The following is a 26,264-nucleotide window of genomic DNA, read 5'->3' on the forward strand; positions in this document are numbered from 1 at the left end:
AAAGCTATAAACTATATAAATTATTGAGCTGGAAAGTGTTAATGAAGATATCAGGGAGTGATAGTAAACCCAAAAATGATGTTGAGTATGAATTTGATGTACTTGCTGGATGGACAAAAAAAAAAGATAAAAAAAAAAACAACAAAACAAAAGAAAGCATGCCGATCAAGACATTTTTTCAGCGGTATTTCGAAATTACATGTAGAAAAAGCAGAATACCAAGTCTAATTAAAATATTGTCAATTTAGAAGTAGAGTGCAGCTTTCATTTCTTTTCTCGAACAATTCACCCCTGCGGGCTATTGTGGTGCAGAACTATGTAGCCCAATAAGGTTTTTAAGACAAATCAAATAAATAAGGATCTATAGTATTCGCACACCCTCTCGTCTGTTTGTACCCACGTACCGATCTTAACAATAAAAGACATGAAGTATATAAAAAGAATGCACAAAGCGTAATCATTTTATTCATCTATTTCTAATTTTTAATCTGATTGTCGCCAGTGGGTCCCAAAAACTGTCAACTTGGCGTTTCGTTTTTGATAATCTCAATGATTCCGTAAATTTTGTAGCTATATCTCTTTGAACACATGTATAATGTGGTTTTTCCTTTTTCTTTGTTCAGTTTGTTTTAGAAATATTAAATCTGGACACAGACCACAGTTTTTTTCAAACGGACTGTTCCATGAACCAGAAAAGGACAGTGTGCAGTCTGTCTGAATGTTTACCTCAAGAACTTCCGTTTCGTTTGAAAGAAATAATAAAAATCCACAACTTTATATGGTCTTTTCATTCTATATACTAAAATTGACTGAAGTACAAATATATGTGTATATGTGTGTGTGTATGTGCAGTGTTGTTGTTGTTGTTGTTGTAGGGTTTAATGCCATCTTTCATGGCAGCCAGTATTAATGGTGGAGGAAGAATCCGGGAAAGCCCCGGAAAGAACCACAGACCCACGAGAAGCTAGTGGCAAGCTTTCTCACATACCCACACTGGTTGAATCGAAGACTCGAACCCACGCAGAGGTGAGTTGGCAGTGATCCGCTATAGACCACTCGGCCACTCAGGGGCCCTGTGTGTGCAGTGAATTAATGACGTTTCCAACTGAAATAAGTGATAACAATAAACGTTTTATAAAACCAGTACATTTGAGCTCTGTTCATACACTTACGGAGTGTAGTGTAGTGGACGATATGGTCGCTTTGTATGATAAAGGAACCAAGTTTAAACCCATGAATGTGCATATGCTTTCTTCTTTAGTCTTTGGTTCCTTAATTAACCGTTTTGCCTTGAATTAGGAAGGATAGTTATGTTAACGCTAATAATGTATATGCGTATATGCACACGACACTGCAGAATGTACACGAAAAACCGCTGACATTATCACGAGGTATTCGGTAAGAAATTATTGCAAACCAATACATTTGAGCATCATATAGAACGAAAATAAAAAGTGAATATATATATATATATATATATATATATATATATATATATATATATATATATATATGCAAATATGTTAGCAGGGCAAAGAACAATGTGTTACTTAGCAGGTATAAATAACGTATTATTCTCACCTTTTCCGTATCAATTTATCTATTTGTTTTCCATCTTTTTTATTATATCTGATTACTTTTTTTATCGACCATCTATTTCTTTTTAGAATGCATTCCATGTTTCTTAGCATTTAGTATTTCGTTGGGGGGGGGGGGTACATTGTTACTACAACTTAGCCTGCTTGAACCTCTCGGTGAGTTATGCTCCCATTAAAGCAATATGCCAGGCAGGATTACACACTATGTTTTTTTTTTTTTGTTTTTTTTTTCTTTCTCGGAGCTTGCTCATACTATCTGCAAAACAAAAAGAAAAGTCCTTATGTCTCTCAATAAATGATCGCACGTTATATACTTACCTCCTTATATATTACTGTTTTTAGCATTGTAAAAAATGTTTTTGCTTCCTAATTTCATGACCATTACGCACCGCTTAACCGCAGGAAATCATATTTTTTTATGCGCAGCCTATTTAAACAACTGTTTCTTTTCAAGCAGAGAAGTCTATTTTTTTTAAGTTTTTTTTTCTTGACGCGTCGAGTCTCATTTCAAGTAAAGCAGCATGCCGACTGATTAGCTTAGTCATAAGAAGAGCAGGAGTTGAGTGCATGCACGTGAGATATAAAAAAGGATTTTGTGTTTAAACCTTAGATCTATTAATTACACAGCTTAACTAAGGATTCAATGAAGGACCCATGGTATGGAGCCCGGGAAAAATCCAGTCTTACGAACTGTTAAAAAAGGCAAAACATGGAAGATGTACATGGCGTGCAGTTAGTTTGGCCTAGGAATTTGTAACAGTAAGACGGCGACATTTTACTGTTAAATGAAACCTGCGTGAGTTGTATGTCAAGACTTCTGACCCATCTGCTTATACATTCAGAAATGGAGCTGAGATACTACATGGCTTCAAATACATTGTGAAGATGTTTTAAATTTGTTTTAGAGAACATGTTTATTTTGTTTCTCAAGCTGTCTAAGGCAAAACGAATACTCTTTATGTGTATGATAGACCGAGTAATATCTGCCGCTGCATTGATTTTCATATGTGAAGTCGATAACTACAGTACTACGGATAACTTTGCTATGACATATTCGATGAAATGGAAGTATAAGATTTAGATCTTGGTTGCTGAAATGTTTTCAACCAAAAAAATTGAATGAACGGTAAGAAATGTCGGATGTACTTCTTGATTGACAAAATGGAACATTTTGTTTGTTGACGTGCTATCAATCAAAAATTGCATTTTCTTGTAGTTACTAATATTGCATAAAAATGACACGCTATAAAGAAATGAGAAATGCTGCACAGATATTTTAGACAGGGGGTATCTTATTCTATAAACTATTAGTTCTGGATCCACCCCCCCCCACCCCACCCCCAATGTATAAACTGACTTTCAAATGGCATAGATCTTAAGAGTCTCATAGTATCGCGCATCTGTAATACGCATCAATCAAACATGGACAAGAATAACGTTTTCGAATCGGATTTAAAAACAACCGGATTGCTCAATCCTTATGGACACTGTGATAATAATGCCATTTCATCGACGGGTCGGTCTGATGGCGATAACTGTGGAACATTTTCACTTTTCGCGGGATTTGAGGACGGTAACGTGATCGATGATATCAAGGACCTGACAGTTTCTTCCCCAAATGGAACCTGCATCGGAGAAAGGTTTTTCCCAATGGATAGTTTTCCACATACTTCTTACCCCGGAATGATCCGATTATCGCAAAGCAGACGACATTCTTGCGGGCATTGTAACAAAGTGTTCCAAAGCCATCAGCAGCTGCAGCAACACAACTTGGTGCATTCTGGGGAGCGGAAGTACCGTTGTTCATACTGTGATCGTACCTTCAAACAACTTTCTCATTTGCAGCAACACCACAGGATACATACAGGTACTTTTTAATGATGTCCAGTTCATTAAGTACTCGCATGCTTTTCTTATGATTAAGATCAATTCACAGGCTTGGGTCTATTGTTGTGAATGAAATATCTCCACAATTTAAAATTATTTGGTTGTGGTACTTTATACCTGATAGTCTACAATGTGTGTTTAAAATATTTTTCACATATTTGTCTTCCAAGAACGAATATCACTGATTAGTTAAAAGTAAGATTCGCAATGAACAATTTATAAGCCTTTAACGTTTCCAGCTCCTATAATTCTTTTTTTTTATTTCTGTTTATCCCCTTTGTTTTTCCAACTTCTCTCTTGTATGCAGGCGAGAAGCCGTACAGATGTCCCCTGGATGGATGTGACAGGGCGTTCCCCCAGCTTTCCAATCTGCAGCATCATTTGAGAAAACACGACAAGTTGGTAACCTCGGGACACTTGTGTTCCATCTGTGGCAGTTTCTATCCGAGTGAAACTGTCCTCAGAAACCACGTAATAAAAGTGAGTCAAACGCAAAACATAGCAGATTTAAAACATTTTGTATATCCTGCCGTAAGACAGAACGTATACTGATATGGTCACATATATTTGTCTGTCCATCCATTAACGATTTGTTTTCCACGCTTCGCATAAGTTCATGGTAGATGGGTTGCCCATTAGCAACAAAGATACCCTGTTCATTTGAGGGTTAAAAGGTCAAGTCATAATAACCATATGATTATATGTGTGCGATATGTACCTGTCAGTTTTCTTTTGCAAGGCATGACATAGCATTTGCTGGTTATCGTTGAACAATAGCCTTCATAGGATTGCCTCAGTATGACCATAATGCACCATGCCGCCATATGTTTCCACAAAATAAATATAATTGATCTGTTTAAATTTTCATAAAGTTATGTAGAATTAATTGAATGTTCACGGATAAAGATGATTCTCGATCTGATACAATGTCACGCTCAGAACTTCGAATATGATGCCATGTATTGTAGGAAATGTTGGTTCGAGAAAGATCTTATTCGCTGATCGCAAAATTATGCGGGAACTAATAACTGACAAAATCTCCCTACAACAAGGTAAACATTTTAACCTACTACATCCAATCGAAAATAAAACAACTTAAAAACGTCACTTTTTCTCTGTTTTATATACATATAATAACATCTGTATTTAAAGTATCCAATAGATTCGTCAGAAAGTTCGCACCAAATTGCTTTACTTTTCCAAAGCTATTTATGGAAGTCGTCTCATTTCCGGCGTCGACACCGCATCCCCACCATGTAGCAGAAAAGGTCAAAAATACACTGGGGATAATGAGAACTAGTCAGAGAGCAGCTGAGTTATTTGCATTTATTGTTTAAAAATGGAGGGTTAGTCACGTTTAATATCTTTAACTGGAAGCAATCGGCAAAGTATGGTTCAATTCTTGCAATGCTTTCTGTTATAACAATAAACTTGTATTACTTACAAGATGAAAGGTGGCTTTGCGTGAATTGCTTGTCATATGATCTACGGTATGTCAAGTTATTTCCGTGGACGTAAAATTTAGTGATTATGTCCAATAAGAGAGTTTTTAAATTCTGGCGAATCACACTTCAGCCATTGGATATATAGGGAGGTTTTTTATTTTAACGGTGACAGTTATCAGTCTTTTTAACCAGAGCTGATATTGTCCTTAGAGCACAGCTGAAATACCCCCAGTAACGCAACACTAAATTCTGGACAAGTCAATATTGGCTCTTAACAGGCAAAACCTTACAATCGGTAGCACAATGATGTTAATTAATTTATCCCAAGTTATTGACCAGGACAGAAATCAATCATATATTACGTCCTTTTTGAGTGAACTTGCTTGTTCACGAATGCTAGTTGAGGCAGGATGCACAAACAGTTCTTAGACCTAAAACTGCAGAAGTTGATATACTGTGGTTCCTTGAACTCTTAATGCACACCAGCAATGACGTATGTTAATGAATTCATGTGCTGTTGAAGCCATTATATTGTTTCTTGCTCAATCCTTATGCAAGTACGAACTATTTGGTGTGCTGCCCGCGCCTCCACGAGACGAAAACCATCTAGGTACTCGCTGCAATCGTTGATAACATTGGGCAACTGATTATTCGTATTCATTTCTAAGCTTCACGAAATAGTACACATTTAGAAACTTTTATCTTTAATGGATAATATATTTTGACGAAATATATTTCTTTGATATCAGTCTCAGACCTCAAAATCGCTAACATTTCTCCAGCGCTAAAATAACCCGTTATACTGTACTGAATTACACACTTTTAATTGTACAGATACACGATGCGGAGACAGTGTCAAGCCATGCAACAGTGAGTGGATCAACTCAAAGCGAGCTTCCGCGACACATTCCAATAGGGAGTGCTCCTACTACATGCTCCTTGCAGATCACACCGCAAAACTTGCACGTGATAACACACAACCAATCAGCAGCTAATTGTCCTGAATGGTATGCGAACCCTCCACCGAAGTACCCGAAACCACATAGGAATCTTCAAGATCCAGATTTATTTGGCCTGAACGACGTCGAGACTCCAGCGCAGAAAACTGAGAGACATTTTCAGGAAAGGAAAGGACCAAAGTCGGAATCGATATTAGAGGAGTGCAATATAATAAAATCCGCGTGTTTTTACCATATTAGGCAAGAAAATAAAAGTCATGATGAAATGGAAATTAGCAGGAAATTAAAGAGACCCTTGCATGTTGACCCAACCGAGAGGGTTGGCCATGATATATATTCATTGAATAAGTCTGGTATATTTGATGCAGGGGATGTATATTGTTTTTCCAGAAGGAACGTTGCTTCTATTCGAGACATGTTAAACGTGCAAATTACGGAACCCTGTGCAAACTCTTCATTTCGCCGACATGAAAAACTGCTGAGTAAGAGTAACGATTCAATTCACCATATCTTGGATGGGGAAATAAACCAGGAATTCGAATCGAGTATTAAAACAGACATACACACAGATATCCAGTATCACAAATCGAACCAACATAGAGCTACGGTTACCAAACTGGACAACAATCTCGCCTTAGATGCATCCATTTCTAGGGAAGAAAATACGGTTTTATGTCAAAATATTAATAATGATTTCCGAAAAAATAATCAGGCCGATCGAATGAAGCATATAGCCATCCAAGAGCAAGAGCAAATAATGTGTAATCGAACATGCAGCGTCGGAGTTGGTGGCTCTTCCAGGTCAAGGAAGAGAAAATTAACAAATCCCAAACGCATCTGTCAAAGAGATGTGTCCACATCTCAATCCTTGTTATCCGAGGGGGCGTCTTTTCCAATTGATAATGACCTGGATTCAGATGTAGCTGATGAATCAGAATAGAAGATAAATATTGGTCTATAACACACGTGAGAACAATGCGTATTGGCTGCCATTATATACCGTATGTCGTTGACACTAACTGCATAAATCACGAGCCAGTAACCGCTACTTCCAGTCCGAGTAATAAGGGTAGCATAAGCATTGAATAAAATCAATGATTAAAGCAACACACACACACACCACCACCACCAACAACAACAACAACAAACAGTGCAAACACAAAATAAATTATAATTAAATGAATAAAGAATGTTATTAGATAAATGAGTTTTTTGTGATAGTACCTTATGCTCAGTAGTAATCCCAGAGCAATATTTGCTCTGCATATTTATTATCGTATCATTTTCTAATAATTGCACTTGCATCAGTTGATAAATGAAGGAAAGATTTCCACTGGTCAGACCATAATCATGTGATCAGACCTAATTACGTTTATTTCTGTAAAAATTGGACGGACAATTACTTTATGCTAACTTCTATAAATAGAGTGATGTGCAAAATAGCTGACGTAAACACTGTACTCGAAGGCATACACACTGCACGCCTTTAAAACGAAATAAAAACGGTGGGTTTATTTTTTATTTACAAAATTGAATAAATTGATTTGACAGAATTAAAAAAACCACATCTTTGCTGCTTTTCTGAATATAAATAATTCTTTCTTGGACTAGATTTGAAAACTAAAACATTGGGGCTATAGCACTTTCACTGCAGTGCCTAACACATGCCTCTAAAACTATAGGTAAATTGATACAATAATTGGGAGGAGGGGTTGGTTGGTTCAAAGACAAACATTATAAAAATTGGATTCACAGTCCTACATTGTAAGACGCCGACTTGATAGTTACGGTGTTTGGTGGGTGGGAGATCCGTTACACCCCACGTCGTAACTGTCAGTGTCGATGTCTTGCACTGTTTGACTGTTGGACCCCACTCGCTATAGCCATTTACCGATAGACTTATTTTCATTTGTAAGTGATTCCTGTAGGTAGCCTAAACTGTTAATCAACACGAAAATAGATTCAGGACGTGAACATTGGTTACTCACGTGTCTGGACAATAACGATTCGGCCAAGTCACAATGAACTCATGACAACATCAAATCCAAGATACATGATACATTCGTACGTCACACAAAAGAACACATCCTTTGCTTTGAATATTGAACTGCTACTCAGATCACATATACCAATCTAGATAAAAGATTAAAACCATGCTGTGTAATGTTCAAAGCCTTAGATTGCCTACCATTGGTATAATTTTTCGTTTGATATTGTCGTAGCTATTACATTACAGATGGATACTCTCCTGTTCTGTAAACAGCTACGTAGCAAACGCCTGAGCAAGAATTTAAACAGGCTCTAAAACTGATAGAAAATATCTTTTAAAAAAAACCAAAATAACAGTAAGAAATAAATACAATTATAAATAATTGCAATTATAAGAGTTTATCGTTGTTTTTCTGAGTTTATTGTGGTTTTAGCTGTCAGTTGACGACTGACATAGCTTCGGGCGTTATTTGCTGTGTGCTTCGGTAACTTACAGTTTATACCACGATAAACTCAGAGAGAAAAAAAAACCCATTAAACTCTTAAGAACTTCTTTTGCTGAACTGTTTTATTATATGACCAAAAATTAAAATATTCACACAGCGTTTTAAAAAAAAAAAATTGTATGTGGGATTTGTACACACCATGCGTTTGCCGTTGTGGAGACTGTCATTAGCGTGGTTAAGACGTCAAACGCAAACTGAATTAATATATTTCACATTACGACAGCAATACCCAGCATGCGTTTAATTAGGCTCCAAGATAATGGGACTGGGCGGTACATCATGCTACATGTTTGCGGCATGATGCCCCAGTGGTCATATCCGAAAATGGGCGTGACTATGGGTCGTTGTCAATATTAAACTCACTTCAGGTCTCTGGAATTGGGAGTTTTTCTTTCCGAGATTTTTGTCGACTTGTTTACCACGACGCTCTTTACTAGTATGGGAATTCATGGAACAATTCAGGAAAGAAATCACACATTGTACCCTACTCGGTATTCTTCATTTACGTCATTATATTTATATCTTTCATTAACTTCAATATATATATATATCTTTTCCCATGCAACATAACATACGTTGCTTCATCATCTTTCATGAGACGAAAATTCGCTACGCCACACGGTATCAATCTTTGTTTCAAACACTGCCACTGACAGCTAGTTTGTTGAATAAAGCAATAGAACAAATGCATTTAAATGATCGATCAGGGCTTTTCGTCTCAATCTCTGTGGCAATCAAGATATTTCAGAAACAATATCACAATTTCAACATGCTTTATGCAGCAAAATGTGCTTCTGTCTTTATATCTTACTGACCAAACAAAAAGCAGTTTAATCTCTTTTTTTCCAGGTTCTCTTTGTTTAGTCAAAAGTTGAAGATGGTTCCTGCAGAAATATGATATATTTCGTTTTGTGTCTTTCAAGAATGTGAACGTGACTGACAGAGGTTTAGACCTATATACTCTAGCTTGACATTATTTTTGTTACCACTGGGTCTTGAACTTTCTGGGGACAAACAAAACCTAAAATCCTTTTCTTAAACTTGATCTAGCATTGCACCTCACCGAGTCTTTTTCGCAATATACCTGTATATTAGAGTTCCTCATTCCGTAATAATGATGTCCAAAATCTGAATGTTTTGGACAATGTTCGTCTGGGCAATCCAAGTTGATGAAAATTTAGAGTTACAGCTATATTTGGATATATTAACATATTCATGGTTGCAAGTGTTACGTCGCTGCATTTGTAATCCCCTACTCCACATCCCGAAAATACGAACGTTTCTTTTTTCCCCGATCAAGGTATGGGGTATATGACAATATCCGTTCGTCTGTCTTTTCATCCGTAAGCGAGATGTTGTCCTCAATATATGCTCACTTTACTGTGGCTTTTTTTCTCCTTAAACTTTATACGTGCCTTACTTATAGCAGAATCCTACTTATTTTGGGACTGATATATCCCGAGTCCGTGTCACTAGAGCTAAACTTTTTATTCTCCTCTCCACATGATACGTCGTGTTCTTGGCCCAGTTTTGATCAAACTTTAAAAAATACACTACATTTGTATCAGGGCAGCTCTACATTGATTGAATGACCGATTTACTTTAATGCTGCAGACACTGTAATTTGTTCAGGTCAAGAAATCAAGTTTCACGAATTCAATTTTCCGATGCATCATAATTAGTCTACACTTAGGCAGGGGCACCTAATCATTGCCTTTCGGACCAGGTCAAGGTCACTGGAGCTTGAACTGACATTTTGACTTCCACCTGACAAGTCCACTCACCTCAAGTTTTCTGCACCCAATTCATAGCAACTTCATTCTGGATTACAGTTAAGGAAGGTCCGTTCTTTACCGAGTCTGCTAGACTACAAATTCTGCATTTCTTTTCTTCGATATTTGAACAAAATCTGACTGCTTTGTTCTATTATCTCTATTACCGCGCCTTTTCTGGTTATATTATTCCTTATCCCGTTCATTGCATTTTCTCCTGCGCAAGCTGTTGATAAATTATTTTTTTTTCTGTAAAATTTAACTTTTTGTGACATTACTTGAAAGTTCATTTTCTTTCATTCTGGAGAAGAAATATGTATAATTTTTTTGGGGGGTCTAATTCTTACTTACACGTCTGTGTTGATCACGTCAAAGTAACAAAATGACCTGTGGTAAGTTTGGTTGAAACTGGTCCTGCGATTCTTAAAGGCTGAAAGTTGCAATGGTTGGCGGAAGATGCACCATGGATAATGGACCATTCCATAAGCAAACGAGACCACACAGCCAGTTGAACCAAAACGTCATGTGAGAACATGCTTTAACTGATCAATTAAGATTGAAAGCCAGACCTACTTGACCTACAAACTAGATAACATACATATTGGTGGAAATGCCCAGTCGATAATCTATTCAGGTGGAGCAATGATAACAAGATTTTTCAAGATGACTCCAAAGTGGATATCTTGCATTTAAGTTTGGCAACATTTTCATATAGAACCAACTACATATCAAAAGAAAGTCTTACAGTGAAAAGCCAATGCCAAATACCACCATTCATTCAGAATGGGTAGCAATAATTTTATCTAGTCTTTCGAAGCCAAAATGGGCAAGCTGAATGTCACATCGGCACCATTTTCATTTAGAACCAACTAGGCATCATATGCAGCTTTTGGTGAACGTTACATGTCAATATGACCATCCGTTAGGGACAAGTTGTGATTATGTAGCACTGAACAGTTTCATTTCTATGTTTCTCTCTCATTCTTTATCATGTGTAGGTAAAACCTGTTCAGTGCTACCTTAGTGAACATTTACATCACTGTCCAAGCTTACTTCTTTAATTTGATACCGAAAATGATTGATATTACTCTTATTCATAAATAAAACTTTTTGGAGATAAATATGATTAGCAAACCCCGCCACCCACTTTCTTTGGAAAAATTGAATGTTCAGTATGTGCACTATGGAAATATGACATGGTCGGTATGTGCACTATGGAAATATGACATGGTCGGTATGTGCACTATGACATGGTCGGTATGTGCACTATGGAAATATGACATGGTCGGTATGTGCACTATGGAAATATGGTCGATATGTGCACTATGACATGATCGGTATGTGCACTATGGAAATATGACATGGTCGGTATGTGCACTATGGAAATATGACATGGTCGGTATGTGCACTATGGAAATAAGACATGGTCGGTATGTGCACTATGGAGATACATGTTCAGCATGTGTCCTATGAAAAATACAATTTACTGTATGCACACTATGCTTTTTTCATCCTAGCAGCATGACTTATTGTAATAAATAGGAAAAAACATTGACCACCACATATCCATCAGGTGCCTAAAATTCATATTAATATGTTATCATTGGTAACTAAACTCAAAGTCACTAAGGTCAATATTCATAATAAAAAGTCATAATATTTCGCTATGTAGGGTGAAGATTGAGGATACCAGCTTTGAATATCGCTGCTTTCACATACTTTATGAATTGTAGTTTTGTTTTCTTTTTCTTAGTTGAAATGTAACCCCTACAGAACTTGGGTGTAGAATAGACCTTATGCTGCTTCTTGCAATTCTAAAGAGGCGACAAATGTAGGCAGGAGTCTTGGTGGCTCTGTAGCTAACATGACCAGTTCCAATCCAAACATTGGAACAGCGCAGGTCAGCTGCTGTAGTGTCCATGGGCATGGCACTTTATTCTAAATGTCTTGGAAAAAATAACCTACGAACCAAACCAAACACCTGGTATTGCTGTGTATCATCTTTTTCCATCACAAACTGGTGGAGGAAGAGGATGAACCTGGGAAAACCCTGGTAAGAATCAGCGACCCATGAGAAGCTACTGCCAAGCTTTCTCACATGTTGACATTGGCCGAGTCCAAGACTTGAACCCATGTGGGCATAGGTGAGCTGGCAGCGATTAGTAAAGGCAAGCACTTTGGACTTCTTGGTCTCCGGGGGCCCAACTGTTATCTACATGAGCAAGTAAATGTATCTCGATCCCGATGAAAAGCAATTATAAAGACGCGTACTAATTAAATTCAGTCATGTGACGGGCAACAAGGCAAACATGAATATTTTTTATATCAAAAGTGTGTGCGTGTGTGTGAGATTTGGATTTTTAACATAGCTTTAACAATTTTTCAGTCATGTTGCTTCAATGTCTGAAGTGTGTCATTTTATAGTAATGTCTAGCACTGGGGCATCATGCTGCAGACAATGTAGCATCATGTCCCATCCTGTCATATTATCCTCACACCAGGCCGACCAGTCCTAACACTAACCTATTAACGTTGAGCGTCTAGTGAGGCAGCTGTTAGTACCATTTTTATAAGACTATGGTATAACCCGGCCAGGGCTTGAACCTGCAACCTCCCACATCTGAGGTGGACGTTCTAACTACAAGGCCACCGGAGCAGTCTTATATGAAAAGTAATGATTACTGTTATTATGTACTGGCAGTAGTAATTAATGTTGGTCAAACCCTAACACATGCTGATACCTATCAACTGCCAACTAGCACATCTTGAAGCAAGAAAGCTTTTACAAAATGTGATCAAGTGGTGTTGAAGAAAACGTTATCAAAAGACATATGCCAGTGCACAATGGAGATAGAATCATACAGTTATGCTCAATCGCTCTTGAGGGCAGATGAGCTAAATGACGATAATTAAGCATAATTGCTTATTCATTTTTATTATATCAGAAATAACAAGATGAAAAGCAAAGATATATGGAATGGTATATATATATGCATTAAGTATATTGAAATTAACAATGTGTAGGTGATTGTCATGGACTTAATCAGTAAAATACATTAATTTGTATTATTAGGTGACCTGCCATCTATTGCTCAGACTTACTGAATTAGCAATTTGTAAACTATTTAAATAAATTTAAAATACATTTCCTTAAAAAAGTTTCCATTCATTTATAACGAGTACTGACCATATTCTTTGTGACTCTATAACAACGTTTTTATACCACTTTTACAAATAACACTGACCATGGTTTTACAGCTTGGGTCATATGCTAGTAATCATGACAAGAATCCTATATGATGCCTATATACACCATATTCACAGATGTGTTAAGTTCACATAACTGCAACAAGTATAGGTCAAAATCTTGTGTGTCAGCAGATCTAGACCTAACATGATCACATCCTAATTTCACAGAGAGTTTACTTCTAACAAACTGCACAGACCCAGATCTGTTGGACCATTATGTACTGACATATCTGGGTCTGTGTAGTTTGCAGCTGGACTCGACTTAGAAGTATATATAGCTCACCTATTCCATTCTCCACCCTTTATCCATCATGGAAAAATAACACAAAGTTCATAACCCTTCAGAAAATAGTGCATGTACAATGGTTTATCAATAAGAATTAATCAATGAAAAACTTCAAGAGTAGGTGCATGGACAAAATTCACATACACCGTATATAGCTGCAAAATGATAGGCAACAACTTGTATAAAAGTCATGTGAGCACCCAAATTTTGTCAATATGTGCACCTTTAGATGATGTTTTTATATTTTTATTCAGAATTTCATATGAATCCAGAAAAATTCCAAGACAAACTTGTAGACTAGTTTTGCCAACAAGATAGTGTCATAAACACTGCTTGCTCAACAACAACAAAATAGGCAAATAACCAAACAAAGAAAATAATTTGCCAATATGTACATCTTTAGGCAATAACTATACTTACTATTTATCAAGTTTCATAGCACTCCATTAGAAGGTGTCAGACTGTCTGCACTAACAGACTGTCAATAGCTACAATAAAACTCCAAAACAAAGCAGCAAAGTGATTTGTCTACATGTGCATGATTTGGCGATGACTATAATATTTATCAAGTTTCATGGGAATGGATCAAAAACTGCAGGATTAGTAGCACTAATGAGATTGTGTCATATTATGGACTGTGTTACATTGTCTTAAGCCATGCAATAACAAAGAGCAATAAAAAAAACTGGGGGGGGGGGGGCAAAATGATTTGTAGAAAAATGTACATCTTTAGGCTATAACAAAACATTTACCAGAACTTATATTAAACCATCAAAAAGTGTAGGATTTCTTGTGCTAATTAGATTGTCATACACTGAATTAAACAACAAGACAGAAAGGGCAATAACTCTAACATATACTGTGAATCAAAGTCATTTAAATGATCATAATATTCTCCATATCTCTTGGCAATTTTTTAAAAACTGCAAAACTAGCTGCTCTAACAAGTGCTGGATGGAAGGAAAGATGGAGAGACTGGGAATTACTATATACCATACCACAGCATAAAAAGTATCAAGGAAATGTACCTTAAATAGGGACATTAAAAGTTGTCTTAGTGATTTCTCCAGGATTTTCACATGGGAGAAAAATATTCCCTCCAATTTATTTTCATAAGTGGGGGAAGGTGACAGCTTTTATATGAAAACAATATTTATTAATAGACCAGCCTAGTATGTTTTAGCAGATGAGTGATCAGCAATTTTTGATGACTAAAGATAAAACTTATGTTGTTTATCTTCATTACTGACACAGAGGTAGTGATCATATGTTCTGAAAATGGTAATGCTTAATACACACTAAAACTGCATATAACATCACCATTGTTACCAATGAATATTGCATTTCTACCACCATACAACCTTCCCAAAATATAGCTGATAAAACTCTTTAAATAATCAGATAATCAATAAAGGCAGGTCAGTGCTCAGTTGATAAAAAGTGACTTGATTATGGTGGTTGTTCTAAAAGTCAAGTGTCTGCATGATCAGATTCAGCCTCATTATCCAAGAAATTTACAGGCTTTGTTATGCTCAAGGCTACACAGTTTTGGGGGAGAATTCACATAAGCACCAATCCTGGAGAAAACGCTAGTGGGGACTTAAATAATTTAGTGCCCAGCCCTAGATTATAATGTAAATTTAAAAATAGTACTATTATGTATGTAAACATTCCTCAAATTTTATAATAAGTGTCATTGTTAACAGCAAGAATCAAGGAAGATAGGGTCTTAGACAGCAATAATTAGCTGCAACAAGACTTTTTTTCCTTACCAACTCAGCAAGTCACATAAATATGAGATACGAAAAGATAATGTCATCACATAAATATAATGAAATAAAAATAAAATATTCAGTACAATATATATATATATATATATATATATATATATATATATATATATATATATATATTATTGTGTGTATATGGTGAACTGACTGAAAAATAAAAAAATAAATCTTCTGTAGCTCAAACTTTTTGTCATGGGATTTGCATTTAAAAAGAAACCTTACATCACCTGAGTTATTCTATAAACATTTCAAAAATATTCACAACAATGGTTTAAACCCAATGCTTTTTACAATAGCATATTCTGAGCAGAGATTTGTTTCAAAGACATATCTGTAATTCCTATGTCAGCATCAAGACATGAACATAAAAATGAAATATTTTTTAACAACTTATCTGAAAATAATTTCTTTACAAGCAGTTATTATGCATATTTTCCACAAAAGAAAAATGTCAACAAAGAAAGAGAGTGCAAAAATTAGGTAACACTTTTTTACAAGTCCTATCTTTATAACTTTCTCCATTCAATTCCTAACCAGCAGTCTTCCCTCTTTGAGAATCTCGAAAATTTGTTTGATCATAGGACTAAACTGTTTTACTTTATATCACACAATCCATTGTTGTAGTGAGATAAAGAATATTCTACCCTAAAACCAACAACAGACCATATGTACTCTCTTGCAAATAGAGTCTAAATGCAAACTGGACAGAACTAAATCTGCTACTGTATACAGTCCTGCTAGACCTGGCTCGATGCAGTTTTGTTAGCATAATCAGTAGAACAAACAACACAGACATTGATCAGCTGGTACATTATGCAATGTCAGAACAAGGTTTATGCATTTGCAGCTGGACTTGTAAGCAAGTAAACAGCACTTCTTTATGAATGCCATGCAAAAACAGGTGACAAAAATCTGTAGTTATCTTCCTTTTAAAAATGCCAATGTTTGCTAGTTAAGCTGAGAGAGATGAATGGGCCAGCTGAACATGTATCCAGTCATGCAGCTATTATTTTGAGCTGGTAGGGACCTACGAAGAAAATACTTAAAAGTCAATGCACATTTCAGAATATGGACAAAATAACTTGCAGAAATAGTGTGTACAACAAAGAAACTGATAAAAGAACCTTTACCTGCATGTAAAAACAATGTTAAAACTAATCACTGCAATAAAGCAATTATTAAAGAATGTAGTGGCTGAATGTAATATACAATAATAATAATAATAATAAAATTAATAATAATAATAATAATAATATGTAAAAATTGAAAATCTGTTTTTAAAATTATCAGTTATCAATTTAATTACAAGGCACAAATACAAAATACTTTCTAAATTAAAACAATTGTTAGGCACACATTTCTAGTATAATGAAAGTCATTCTGATGCACACTGCTGAAAAAAGAACGAAAGAGTGCAGTGAAAAACTATCCCCCATTCTGCATCCTCAAATATTATTGACTTGGTACAATACTGTAGTAAACACCCCTTCTTATTCATGTTGGAGTAGGATCTCTGGATTACATGAATCTGTTTTGACCCTGCTCGTTCTGCGGCTGTTCAAAGAACATGAAGTCCTGAAATCAAAAAGAAATTCATGTAAATTCTATGTAATTATATGTGGTGCCATTTTCATCATTTATATTACATTAAATGCAATATTTACAAAACTGCAGATTTAACCAGAAAGTTAAGGTTCAACTTCACCATTGTCTTTTCAAAATATAACATGCCAAATAGCAATAATGTAACTACTTCAGTAACTAGGTTAGAATATAGTCTTTGCTATGCTTCATACCCTTTCTGTACACAATTCTAAAATTTAATAATGACTGAAACTTTGGTAACTGATGAAAGTGCAAGGAAAACAAAAATATCAATCATACAGGTCAAGAGGTCTGTCTGTACTAACTGAATCTTCCAGGGATGTCAAGATACAAACAATAACAATATTTTATGAAGAATACATGAGTCATGGGTGTTTACTTTTTACTTATAATACTCTGACTGCTATCCTTACAGAGACAAATTCAAGAATTCGTTTTATCCATATAAACATTTTTAATATGAAAATTTCATCCTTTCTATAATAACAAAGTCCAGTGTATTTCTTACGATGAGGAAAACAGCTCCAAGCATAACTGCCTTCATCTTCACATCCAAATCCATGGGGACTGGCGGAGGAAAAAAGAAAGGATATGGTGTCATTTTTTTTAAATGAGTATTACTAACAACCTTTCATTGTATATAATAAACATAATCCTATTCCATGTAACACTGAGTCATGAGATACCTTTTTATATCACAAGTATTCTTTATTATATTTTGTAGTAAAAGGTTTTTCCCCTGCAGATACATACTGAATGGCATTACCATATAATGAAATACAGACAGGTTAAATATGATTGTTATTGCCAAAAGAATGAAAATGGTATTTTATCACATTCCTTATGAGTAATTATTAAACCTGAAAGTTTTTGCCAGACTAAATACAGAAATATAGAAAAGCCATAGTACAAACACAGTGACACCCCCCAAAAGCAGAAATGCAATAGACCAAATTTTGTTGTTGTTGAGGTTTTTGGTTTTTCACAGATTTTAACCCTCTCCCCCTCCCAAACCAACATTTTCTAAGCTCATATAGGAGGAGAGGGAAAGAGGGAATATAATTATGACAGAACATTAGTCTGTGCGTGTACAAGTGCAAACATAAAGAAAGCTGTTGGACTGTTTATTTTTAATAAAAATACATTTTAAAACACATGTTCCTTCTGAAAATCATATTGTATATAAAGTTGTTCCATGTAGAAATACAGTCCTTATAACAATAGACATTTGAGGAATGAAACAGTTTTAAAACTTTATTTTAAGTCCATTAGAATTAAAAATGATACTCAATAATGATTAATCACTCTATATAATTTCTGATGTTCACAGTTCAAAAACCAAGTTAGTGACTCAGAGTGTCACAACACTACGTTGTCTGTTTCAGTCAGCAGAACATCAAAAGCTGGGCCATATGTCTGGTTAACAAACAGCTTTTGTATTTAATTAAAACAATTAAAATTTCTACTGATCATATATACAAATCAATAAGATCTTTTGCAATTGGATAAACATATTCTTAAATGGCTTACTAGAATCATTTAGAAACAAATAATTTGCCTTAAAAACTGGCTCTTTTGTACGATGCAAAGATATCAGACTAGCCTACTGTCAGCCCAGATCTGTGTCGGCAGGTGTGTTAAGTATTATTTCAATCTTGTATACCCATGGGACTTTTTCCAAGATTTTGTCTCACAGATAAGCCTGCTACAGCACTTGCTAATCATAATTAATCTGTTCCAGCATATGTCAGGAATTAAGCAGCTAAAATATATTTCAAAGTTTTAACTGAGTCTTGGTCTTATATGAGCTTTTAAAGCTTAAAATTGAAATGAAGGATCAAAATATGCTTTGGTATTTGGAGTTTAGGGGCTCTGGTTAAAGGGGGAAAAGATGTTGATATATGTTCATGTAGAATGAACAATTTGGGATTTCAAACAATGTCAGTCTTGAGGAGATGACAGTTAGGTCATGAGGAGTTTCATTGTAGTTTTTTGGTGATCTCAATTAAAAACTTCAAATCTGCCAAACATCATGATGAAATTTTGTTTAATAGGGACTGCTTGATCAAAATCTTTAATAATTCAACAGGAATGGGCCAGAACTATATATAAATTGCTTGCGACCAGATTCATGCAAGAGTTCATTAATTTAAAGCTACATCAAGAAATCTGCTTAAAATGAATTCAGTAATAACTGGTATTGGAAATGTGATAAAATTTTAATAAAAAACAGTAAAAGGGTTGTCCCTCCACTAAGTTAATGGTATATCCTTATAATTATTCCCAAGGGAAATAGATGGCTAAACAACCACTGCATCCAGGATCACAGTATAAAACTACACATCAAACTGAACTGACAACATTCATAGGTAAGGAATGCTGTGTAAAGCAATCTAAGGGAGACAAACTCAAGAGATATAGCACCTCTATATCGTGATGCAGAAAGCTGGAAATGGAATTTGTCTTAAATCTCACTAATACCAAATTTAACTGAAACTAAACAATCCTTTATAAAGTTGTGCTGCTGAAACTAAAGTTTATCTGGATAGGCAATCTGGGGCCATAAATCATATAAATGATGCAGGTAGCACTTGAAATCAAACTCATCAAAGGTTTCTTTAACAAAAAAGATAAACAATAAATTTAGTTGAAAAATGTACAAACATAATAATGATGAAATCAATATTAGAACAGGCAATCTGGAATCGTATATTTCCTTAATCGAACGTATGGTATGTTGAATATCAAAATCAATTCAAGATCTCGTCAATCTAAAGCTACATGCCAAATTGTAAAATGTTTACAATTTCTGTAATTAATTATGGAGAAATTTCTGAACCATTCCAGCTATTTCAGTCTTGAAACTATCTGAATTTGAAAAATGCCATGTTTTGACAAAAGATCATGTGGACAAAAAATTATATAGGATTAAAAGAAGGCTAGTTATTTATTATCTTTTAAAAAGTATAAATTTTGCCTCATCAGTCACAGTGTAAATACAGTAAACAACTGGATATTATTAAAGTGTAAATCTTTTGGGTATAATTAAAGTGAAAATTTCCCTTCATCACTAACAAAGTAAATAGTCCAAAGTGAGGTATTTATTAAAAATGTACATTTTGCTTCATCTCTTACCAAGTATACACAATCCAAAATTAGGTATTTATTAAAGAATAAAATTTACATTGTCACTCACTAAGCAAATACAGTCTCAAATTTTCTTACTTATTAAAGCATAGATCTTGTATCTAATAACTCAATCAATAAGATAATAAAGTCCTAAGTTGGGTATTCATTAAAGTGCCAATTTGATCTAATCACTTGTACTTTATTTTCTTTGTGAGTATGCACAATTACACTTTTGGATAAATAGGTAAATTTAATCTTCAATAATAACCAACCTTTGCAATTTATTTACTGTTTGAATTGATCAAGTAATACTTAATCCTTGTGATTGGATCTATCGTCCTTGGTGTCACCAAATTAGGGGATTTCACAGAACAAAAAAGGTTGATTTTAGATAGCACATAGTTTTCTTTCACAAAGCTCTTCACATGGCACCTGAATACCTGGTCCTATCAGAGCAAGCCATGGGTCAATGATGCACCTTATTTATTGTTGCTTTTGAACTAAGTGAATCAATAACTCCTGGATAGCCAAGATGTCCTTGCCAGTAGAGAATTACAACAGAGAAGTTAATCAGGTCACAATGACTTCTCAATATTCATTGTTCTTGCTTTCGCTCATTAAAAAGAAAGCATTGTTTCCTTTTTTTTTGTAAGATCACTACTCTTTAATGTCATATGACCATGACCTTGAAAACCAGCTTACTAATACTGAAAACTTGACATCAAAGCAAAGCTGCATTAATTTATGAAGACTAGAGTTGCAGGACAGGCAATCAGGCAATATAATGACTTGGTGAAGATTTTATATACAGGAAGTTCATATGTATATAGTATACAGGGTGGTGACAGGCATCACAAATTTGCTAAAGAAATGAAAGAATAAATGCCGGATGGATAAGACGAATAGATAAATGGATGAAAATGTTAAAAATACTTCAACTGAAGAATTGTGAAAAGGCGCATCAATGCCATTCACTAACATGTGCTGAAATATTCTAGATTTATCTGAATTTCAGAAAAGTCATTCATTAAGATGTGCTGAAATATTTTATTTTGACCTGAATTTCAGCCAAACTTAAGGAATTGTCCTAGACCTAGTATAAACTGTCTGAGATACTGTAATGTAATATTATCCTAAATTTTCAGTTGAATACATCAACTCCTGTTGATAACATGCAACTTTAAATTTTTTTTATTACATACCTATTTAATCTTACCTGATCAGGCATTTAATACAACTGTTTGATCTGTATTCCATATAACAAACCCAGATTTCAACTACTTAATATGTGCGTTTTTTTATGTCTGTGTGTATATATTGTTTAGCTGAGGCGAATGAAACTTTATAAATCTCTGCTTCTTTTGAAATTCATTCTTAAGTTAAGCTAAATATATTTAGAATGTGTTATAAAGGGGGTGTTGAATAACTACAAAACCACACTTGTATTTTGTACGGAGTTGGGGGAAGGAACTTGACTGATATTGCGTATGACTGCATCTCTTCCCATTGGCCTTACTATATCCCTATGCAATATCAAACTCATTCGTTCAACCAACTCACACAAAAATGCAAATTTGTGTATTTATCACAAAACATTAACACTGAAACATACTTGCAGCTTAAGCTGGCAAGAAACACCTAATATATCAGGTAATAAACTTTAAAGCGATAGTAATATAATCTAAATAGTTTCAGCTGAATGCAGTCACTGATCTCGAAGATATGTGACTTTCAAAAACTTTCATCATCATAATGCTTCAGCTCATGAGATGGGAAAGATGGGAATTCCTAGCATATCAGCATACACTTGAAACCTAGTGTGACATTATCAAGGAGATTTACTTGAATGGCAGATATGTGACTTTCCAAAACTTGAACACTGTTAACACTGATACTGCTCAACCTTCACTACTGTATCTAAATATACTGAGTATGTGGGTTACGAAACTACATCTCAACCAAACACTTTACCCATGTCCCCATTATAGATTCAATCCTTGACCCAATGGTCACACCTGAAGGTAGGAGTGACACTAAGAAGAGAGAACTACATGATATACTTCTAATATGAAGTAAACTAGTTAAGGGGTTACTGAACTATAAATACTGGAGAAAAAAAACCCTTAAACCAAAGCTATTCAATTGACTCCCCCACACACCTACAAATAGACAATCCACAAGCTACATGCCCCATCTTGAAAAGCATAAAATTAAGACTCACATGACACCCCAAAGTTGTCAGCATCCGTAAAGTACTCTTTCAGTAATCCACTCCACTGCTTGCTCACCTTTCCCACTTCATTAGCCCCATCCTTGGAATACACCTACATACAAAGGTTAAATAGATATGACAGTCAGTCACAGCTTAAAGAATTTCTCCACAACAGTGTGTTATGGAATCTTCTGAACATAGGAAAATTTGTACCTCTACATTCTTCCTATGCCAAGAGAGTGAGAAGTGCAATGAACCAAAAGACAATTTTATTCTAGAACATCCCACCACTGCCTATCTCTGTTTGGAAATATGATATTAACAATGTAACAATACATCTGCTTCATTTGAAAAATCCTGTAGGAAATGTGAAAATATAAGGGTATGGTTGACTCTGGAGATAACTGACCCATGGGTCTCAATGACCTGGACATCTGGTCAAGGAATGCAGTCCTGAATTAAATTTAGTGTGCTGAAATTATTATTTTCTGAATTACCGTGGCTGTGACCTCTAGATCCAAAAATCAATAGGTTGCTTTATGATTATAAATACAAAGTTTCCGAGAAGTTTTGTCGATACACTTACTCTAGAATAAAAATTACTCTGCAGAACACATTTTCCTCTGAGCCATAATAATCCTGACCTTGAGCTTTTCATGCCACAACCAACAGACTTCTTGCATAACTTAAGTGCATGCCCTCCACATATTCTGGACAAGGTACTTGGTCTAGAATGAAAGCCGTTATGCCAAAACTTGTTACCTTCTTCGATCTCTGGTGTTATGATTTTGCTGAATCAACAGACTTCTTCCTTACTCCATGTGCAAGACATTCACAAACTTTTGTCCAGGTCTGTGATGTAGAATATTACGTTACTGTGCAGAAAGCATTTTTCTCCTTTCAAACAGTGATCTTGATCTTTGATGTTTTGTCACCTAAATTAATAGGCATCTTCCTTACTCAAAGTGCAAATTATCAAAACTGTTTGGTCCATGTCTGTGATGCAGAACTTATGTTATTGTGCTGACACTATGTTTCTTCTTTCAGTCGAAGTGACTGTGACCTTTGACCTTTTGACCCCCAAATCAATAGGATTCTTTCTTCTCCCAAAAAGCTATCCATAAAGTACCATCCATGTATTCATGTAGAACAAATGTTATTGTGTGGAAATGACTTATCTTCTCTCAATCAGTGACCTTTGATATTCTGATACCTAAATTGATAGGATTCTACATTACCCTAAGTTCCTAAGTGTAAGATATCCACAAAGTTTTGTGAATGGTACATGCTATATAATCTTGTAGTTATCTTGCAGAATAGGAAAAGTTAATGGACAGTTCTACAGACATCATAGTATAATACAACCTGCCAAAATGACACACATATCAAAAGGATGTGAAGTCAGGTACAGACATATAAAGGTGAAACTTTGTAACATGATAAATTTTACTGAACAAATGTCTTCAACTGACGTGAAACAGACAGTGCTACATATAACATACACAACAATCTAAACCATATACATATGTCTGAATGATTATATTACTGAATGATGTGAAAGGCTCAAGTATATTCTCACATGACTGATTCTGATTGTAGACCATGACAAAACTTCAAATGATACATTCTTGCTCTAAATTACTCAATTATAAAAGGACACATGACAGATTGTCTCCGAGATTATCATATTAAAGTATTTGATCTGTCAGCAGCCTTTTGAACCCAAGGCTGGATTCCAAAGCATGACTCACCTTCTTGGCTTCAAACAAAAATGAGTTCTAATTCATCACAGATTTTACTCCGCTTTCACAAAACAGAAATAAAAGTAAGTCTTTATTTGTCTGAGTCTAAATGTGGCCAATAATATAAGAACAGTAGCTACATGAAACACTAGATTATGGCAGCTGTACTTACAATGAAATCATGATCCCAGGTGCAGCATGGGCCAGTCAACATACAGCAGGGTCCCTGCATGACTAGCTTTTTGTGATGGTCGTGATCACATATTTTATACCTGGGCTCCAAGCAACTCTGTCTAATGCACAAAAATTGGAAACATTAATGGTGTTGCTCATCAGCAGTCCTTAAATCACTGTATTCGCTGGACATGATTAATAGATCAATTGTTTTTACCTGCACATATTTTCAGAAACATCATAGTTCTTAAATATCATTACTTTTAACTTGTGGTGTTTGCTTTGTTTATACACTAAACTGGCAAATAAAGACCATCAAAGTGTAATTCAAAAATCACTAGGTCAAGTTTACAAACTGCTTATTTATCAGACAGTCAATACAGATGTTACCAAATAAGCTTATTTCCAGGGTGACTTGGTCATGTTTACACATTAATGTCTCTTTAATGAACAATCAAGATATCAGCAGGTGTTACTAAATTTGTTTGGTCATTATGTTCTTCACCAGAGACAGACACCGACAAAAACCACAGATACATACTAACACTGGGCACAATTTATCCATAACTATCTCAGGCAATTGTTTGGCCATTATATTATCCAAATTGTTTAGAAAGGCCTTGAGAACAAAATATGTGTAGCCTTGGCCTGATTAAGTAGAAAGAGGTTACTATCAACTACAACTAACTTTCCTTATCATTATCTAAAACTTGTTTGAGGACCTGATCAAAACTTTACTATCAGACTTGATTGGAAAGGCAGTTAACTGTTATGTTATTTTCTGGAATTTTACAATGAGCATAATCATGTGTTCAGTGCACTGGATAACATTACTTTCATATTCTTCCTCTAAAGTTTGTAAAGCAGCCCTGATTTATCCTTTCTACTGATCTGACATGTTTTGAAGTTTGAAAAGATCCATCTGTTTTTACACTGTCCATCATATAACATCCACAACTTGCACAGTAAAGTCTTTTGCTTAACATGTGATGCCATTTTCTTTAAAGTATAGACTGATCCACAAACTTCCTAACTTATCAATATAATGAATCTATGAGGCACAGTTCAAATTTAAAGAAACCCATCCATTTTCTTGGATATGGGTTATAAACAGTTGCTATAAATAGCAAATTAAGGAAAGTACTCTTATGCTATTCTTATGCAGCTGTCATCCTTGTAAGAATATTCTCAAATTTATAAAAGTGTAATTAAAGAGATTTTAATACAATTGAAAAGAAAAAAAAACAACCAACTTTTTATTGATTTATATTTATTAATTATTGCACCAAAAAAGTGTAAGCCATATACAGGCAACTGTAAAATGTAATTTGGTGAAAAGAGCGTAATGATTAAGCTGAAAGCATAACGTTTGGCATGTATGTATTGTTTGTTAGAATTACAAACAACTTGATTTCTTTTCACATTATCAATCAGAAACTGACAAACCATCACAAAATTTGTAAATATCTACAATAACCAATTTATTATTGCAACAGTCAGCTTGTCAAAGGAAAATGGAAGACATAAATGATGCCTAGAGGTGAGTCTAATTTACACCTGTTGTTTGGGCAATTAAATGCCATGATTGACAAGTTGTTGTTGTAGGGTTTGACGCCATTTCTCAGCACAAGATAGGCTATACATGGCAGCCAGTATAACTGGTGGAGGAAGAACCCTAGAAAACCCAGGGAAGAAAACCGACCCATGAGAAGCTACTGGCAGGCTTTCCCACGTACCCATGCTAGCCGAGCCTTGGACTCGAACAAACACAGTGATTAACAACTGGTGATAGATCAAATTATCTGTCAAGAGTAAATGACAATATATACAATTCCACATTTGTACTGGTCCAGAAATCTACATCCCAATCAGATAAAATCAAATGAACAAGAATAGAAAAAAAACATTTGTTTTACTGGAA

The 26,264-nt window shown here is 35.1% G+C and overlaps 2 protein-coding genes across 6 annotated transcripts in view; one reads left to right on the forward strand and one right to left on the reverse strand.

Annotated features, from left to right (window-relative positions):
• The first annotated feature begins 1,669 nt into the window (after positions 1 to 1,669).
• LOC149782344 (uncharacterized) lies at positions 1,670 to 7,104 on the forward strand. The gene is made up of 3 exons (XM_089933723.1): positions 1,670 to 3,465; positions 3,793 to 3,965; positions 5,765 to 7,104. Exons 1-3 carry the CDS (start codon positions 3,021 to 3,023, stop codon positions 6,827 to 6,829), a joined length of 1,683 nt encoding a protein of 560 aa, XP_089789849.1. The 5' UTR covers positions 1,670 to 3,020; the 3' UTR covers positions 6,830 to 7,104.
• A 5,971-nt stretch (positions 7,105 to 13,075) lies between these two features.
• LOC149782345 (phospholipid scramblase 2-like) overlaps positions 13,076 to 26,264 on the reverse strand; it is an 89,976-nt gene continuing 76,787 nt past the window's right edge. For all 5 annotated transcript variants that reach the window (XM_089933728.1, XM_089933724.1, XM_089933725.1 and 2 more), the window contains 4 exons: positions 24,342 to 24,462; positions 22,437 to 22,539; positions 17,595 to 17,653; positions 13,076 to 17,056 (listed from right to left, as the gene is read on the reverse strand). In XM_089933728.1, the coding sequence (XP_089789854.1) occupies positions 17,000 to 17,056; positions 17,595 to 17,653; positions 22,437 to 22,539; positions 24,342 to 24,462 (340 nt within the window). In that variant the 3' untranslated portion in view covers positions 13,076 to 16,999. The remainder of the gene's footprint in view (positions 17,057 to 17,594; positions 17,654 to 22,436; positions 22,540 to 24,341; positions 24,463 to 26,264) is intronic.

Source organism: Sinohyriopsis cumingii, chromosome 15 (assembly GCF_028554795.1).
Source record: "Sinohyriopsis cumingii isolate HCF-2022 chromosome 15, ASM2855479v2, whole genome shotgun sequence".
NCBI classification, from domain to species: domain Eukaryota; kingdom Metazoa; phylum Mollusca; class Bivalvia; order Unionida; family Unionidae; genus Sinohyriopsis; species Sinohyriopsis cumingii.

Coding starts and splice junctions, on each gene's coding strand:
- LOC149782344 (XM_089933723.1), top strand. CDS start 3,021: ATGGACAAGAATAACGTTTTCGAATCGGATTTAAAAACAACCGGATTG. Junction 3,466..3,792: donor ACACCACAGGATACATACAG/GTACTTTTTAAT, acceptor TCTTGTATGCAG/GCGAGAAGCCGTACAGATGT. Junction 3,966..5,764: donor TCAGAAACCACGTAATAAAA/GTGAGTCAAACG, acceptor TTAATTGTACAG/ATACACGATGCGGAGACAGT.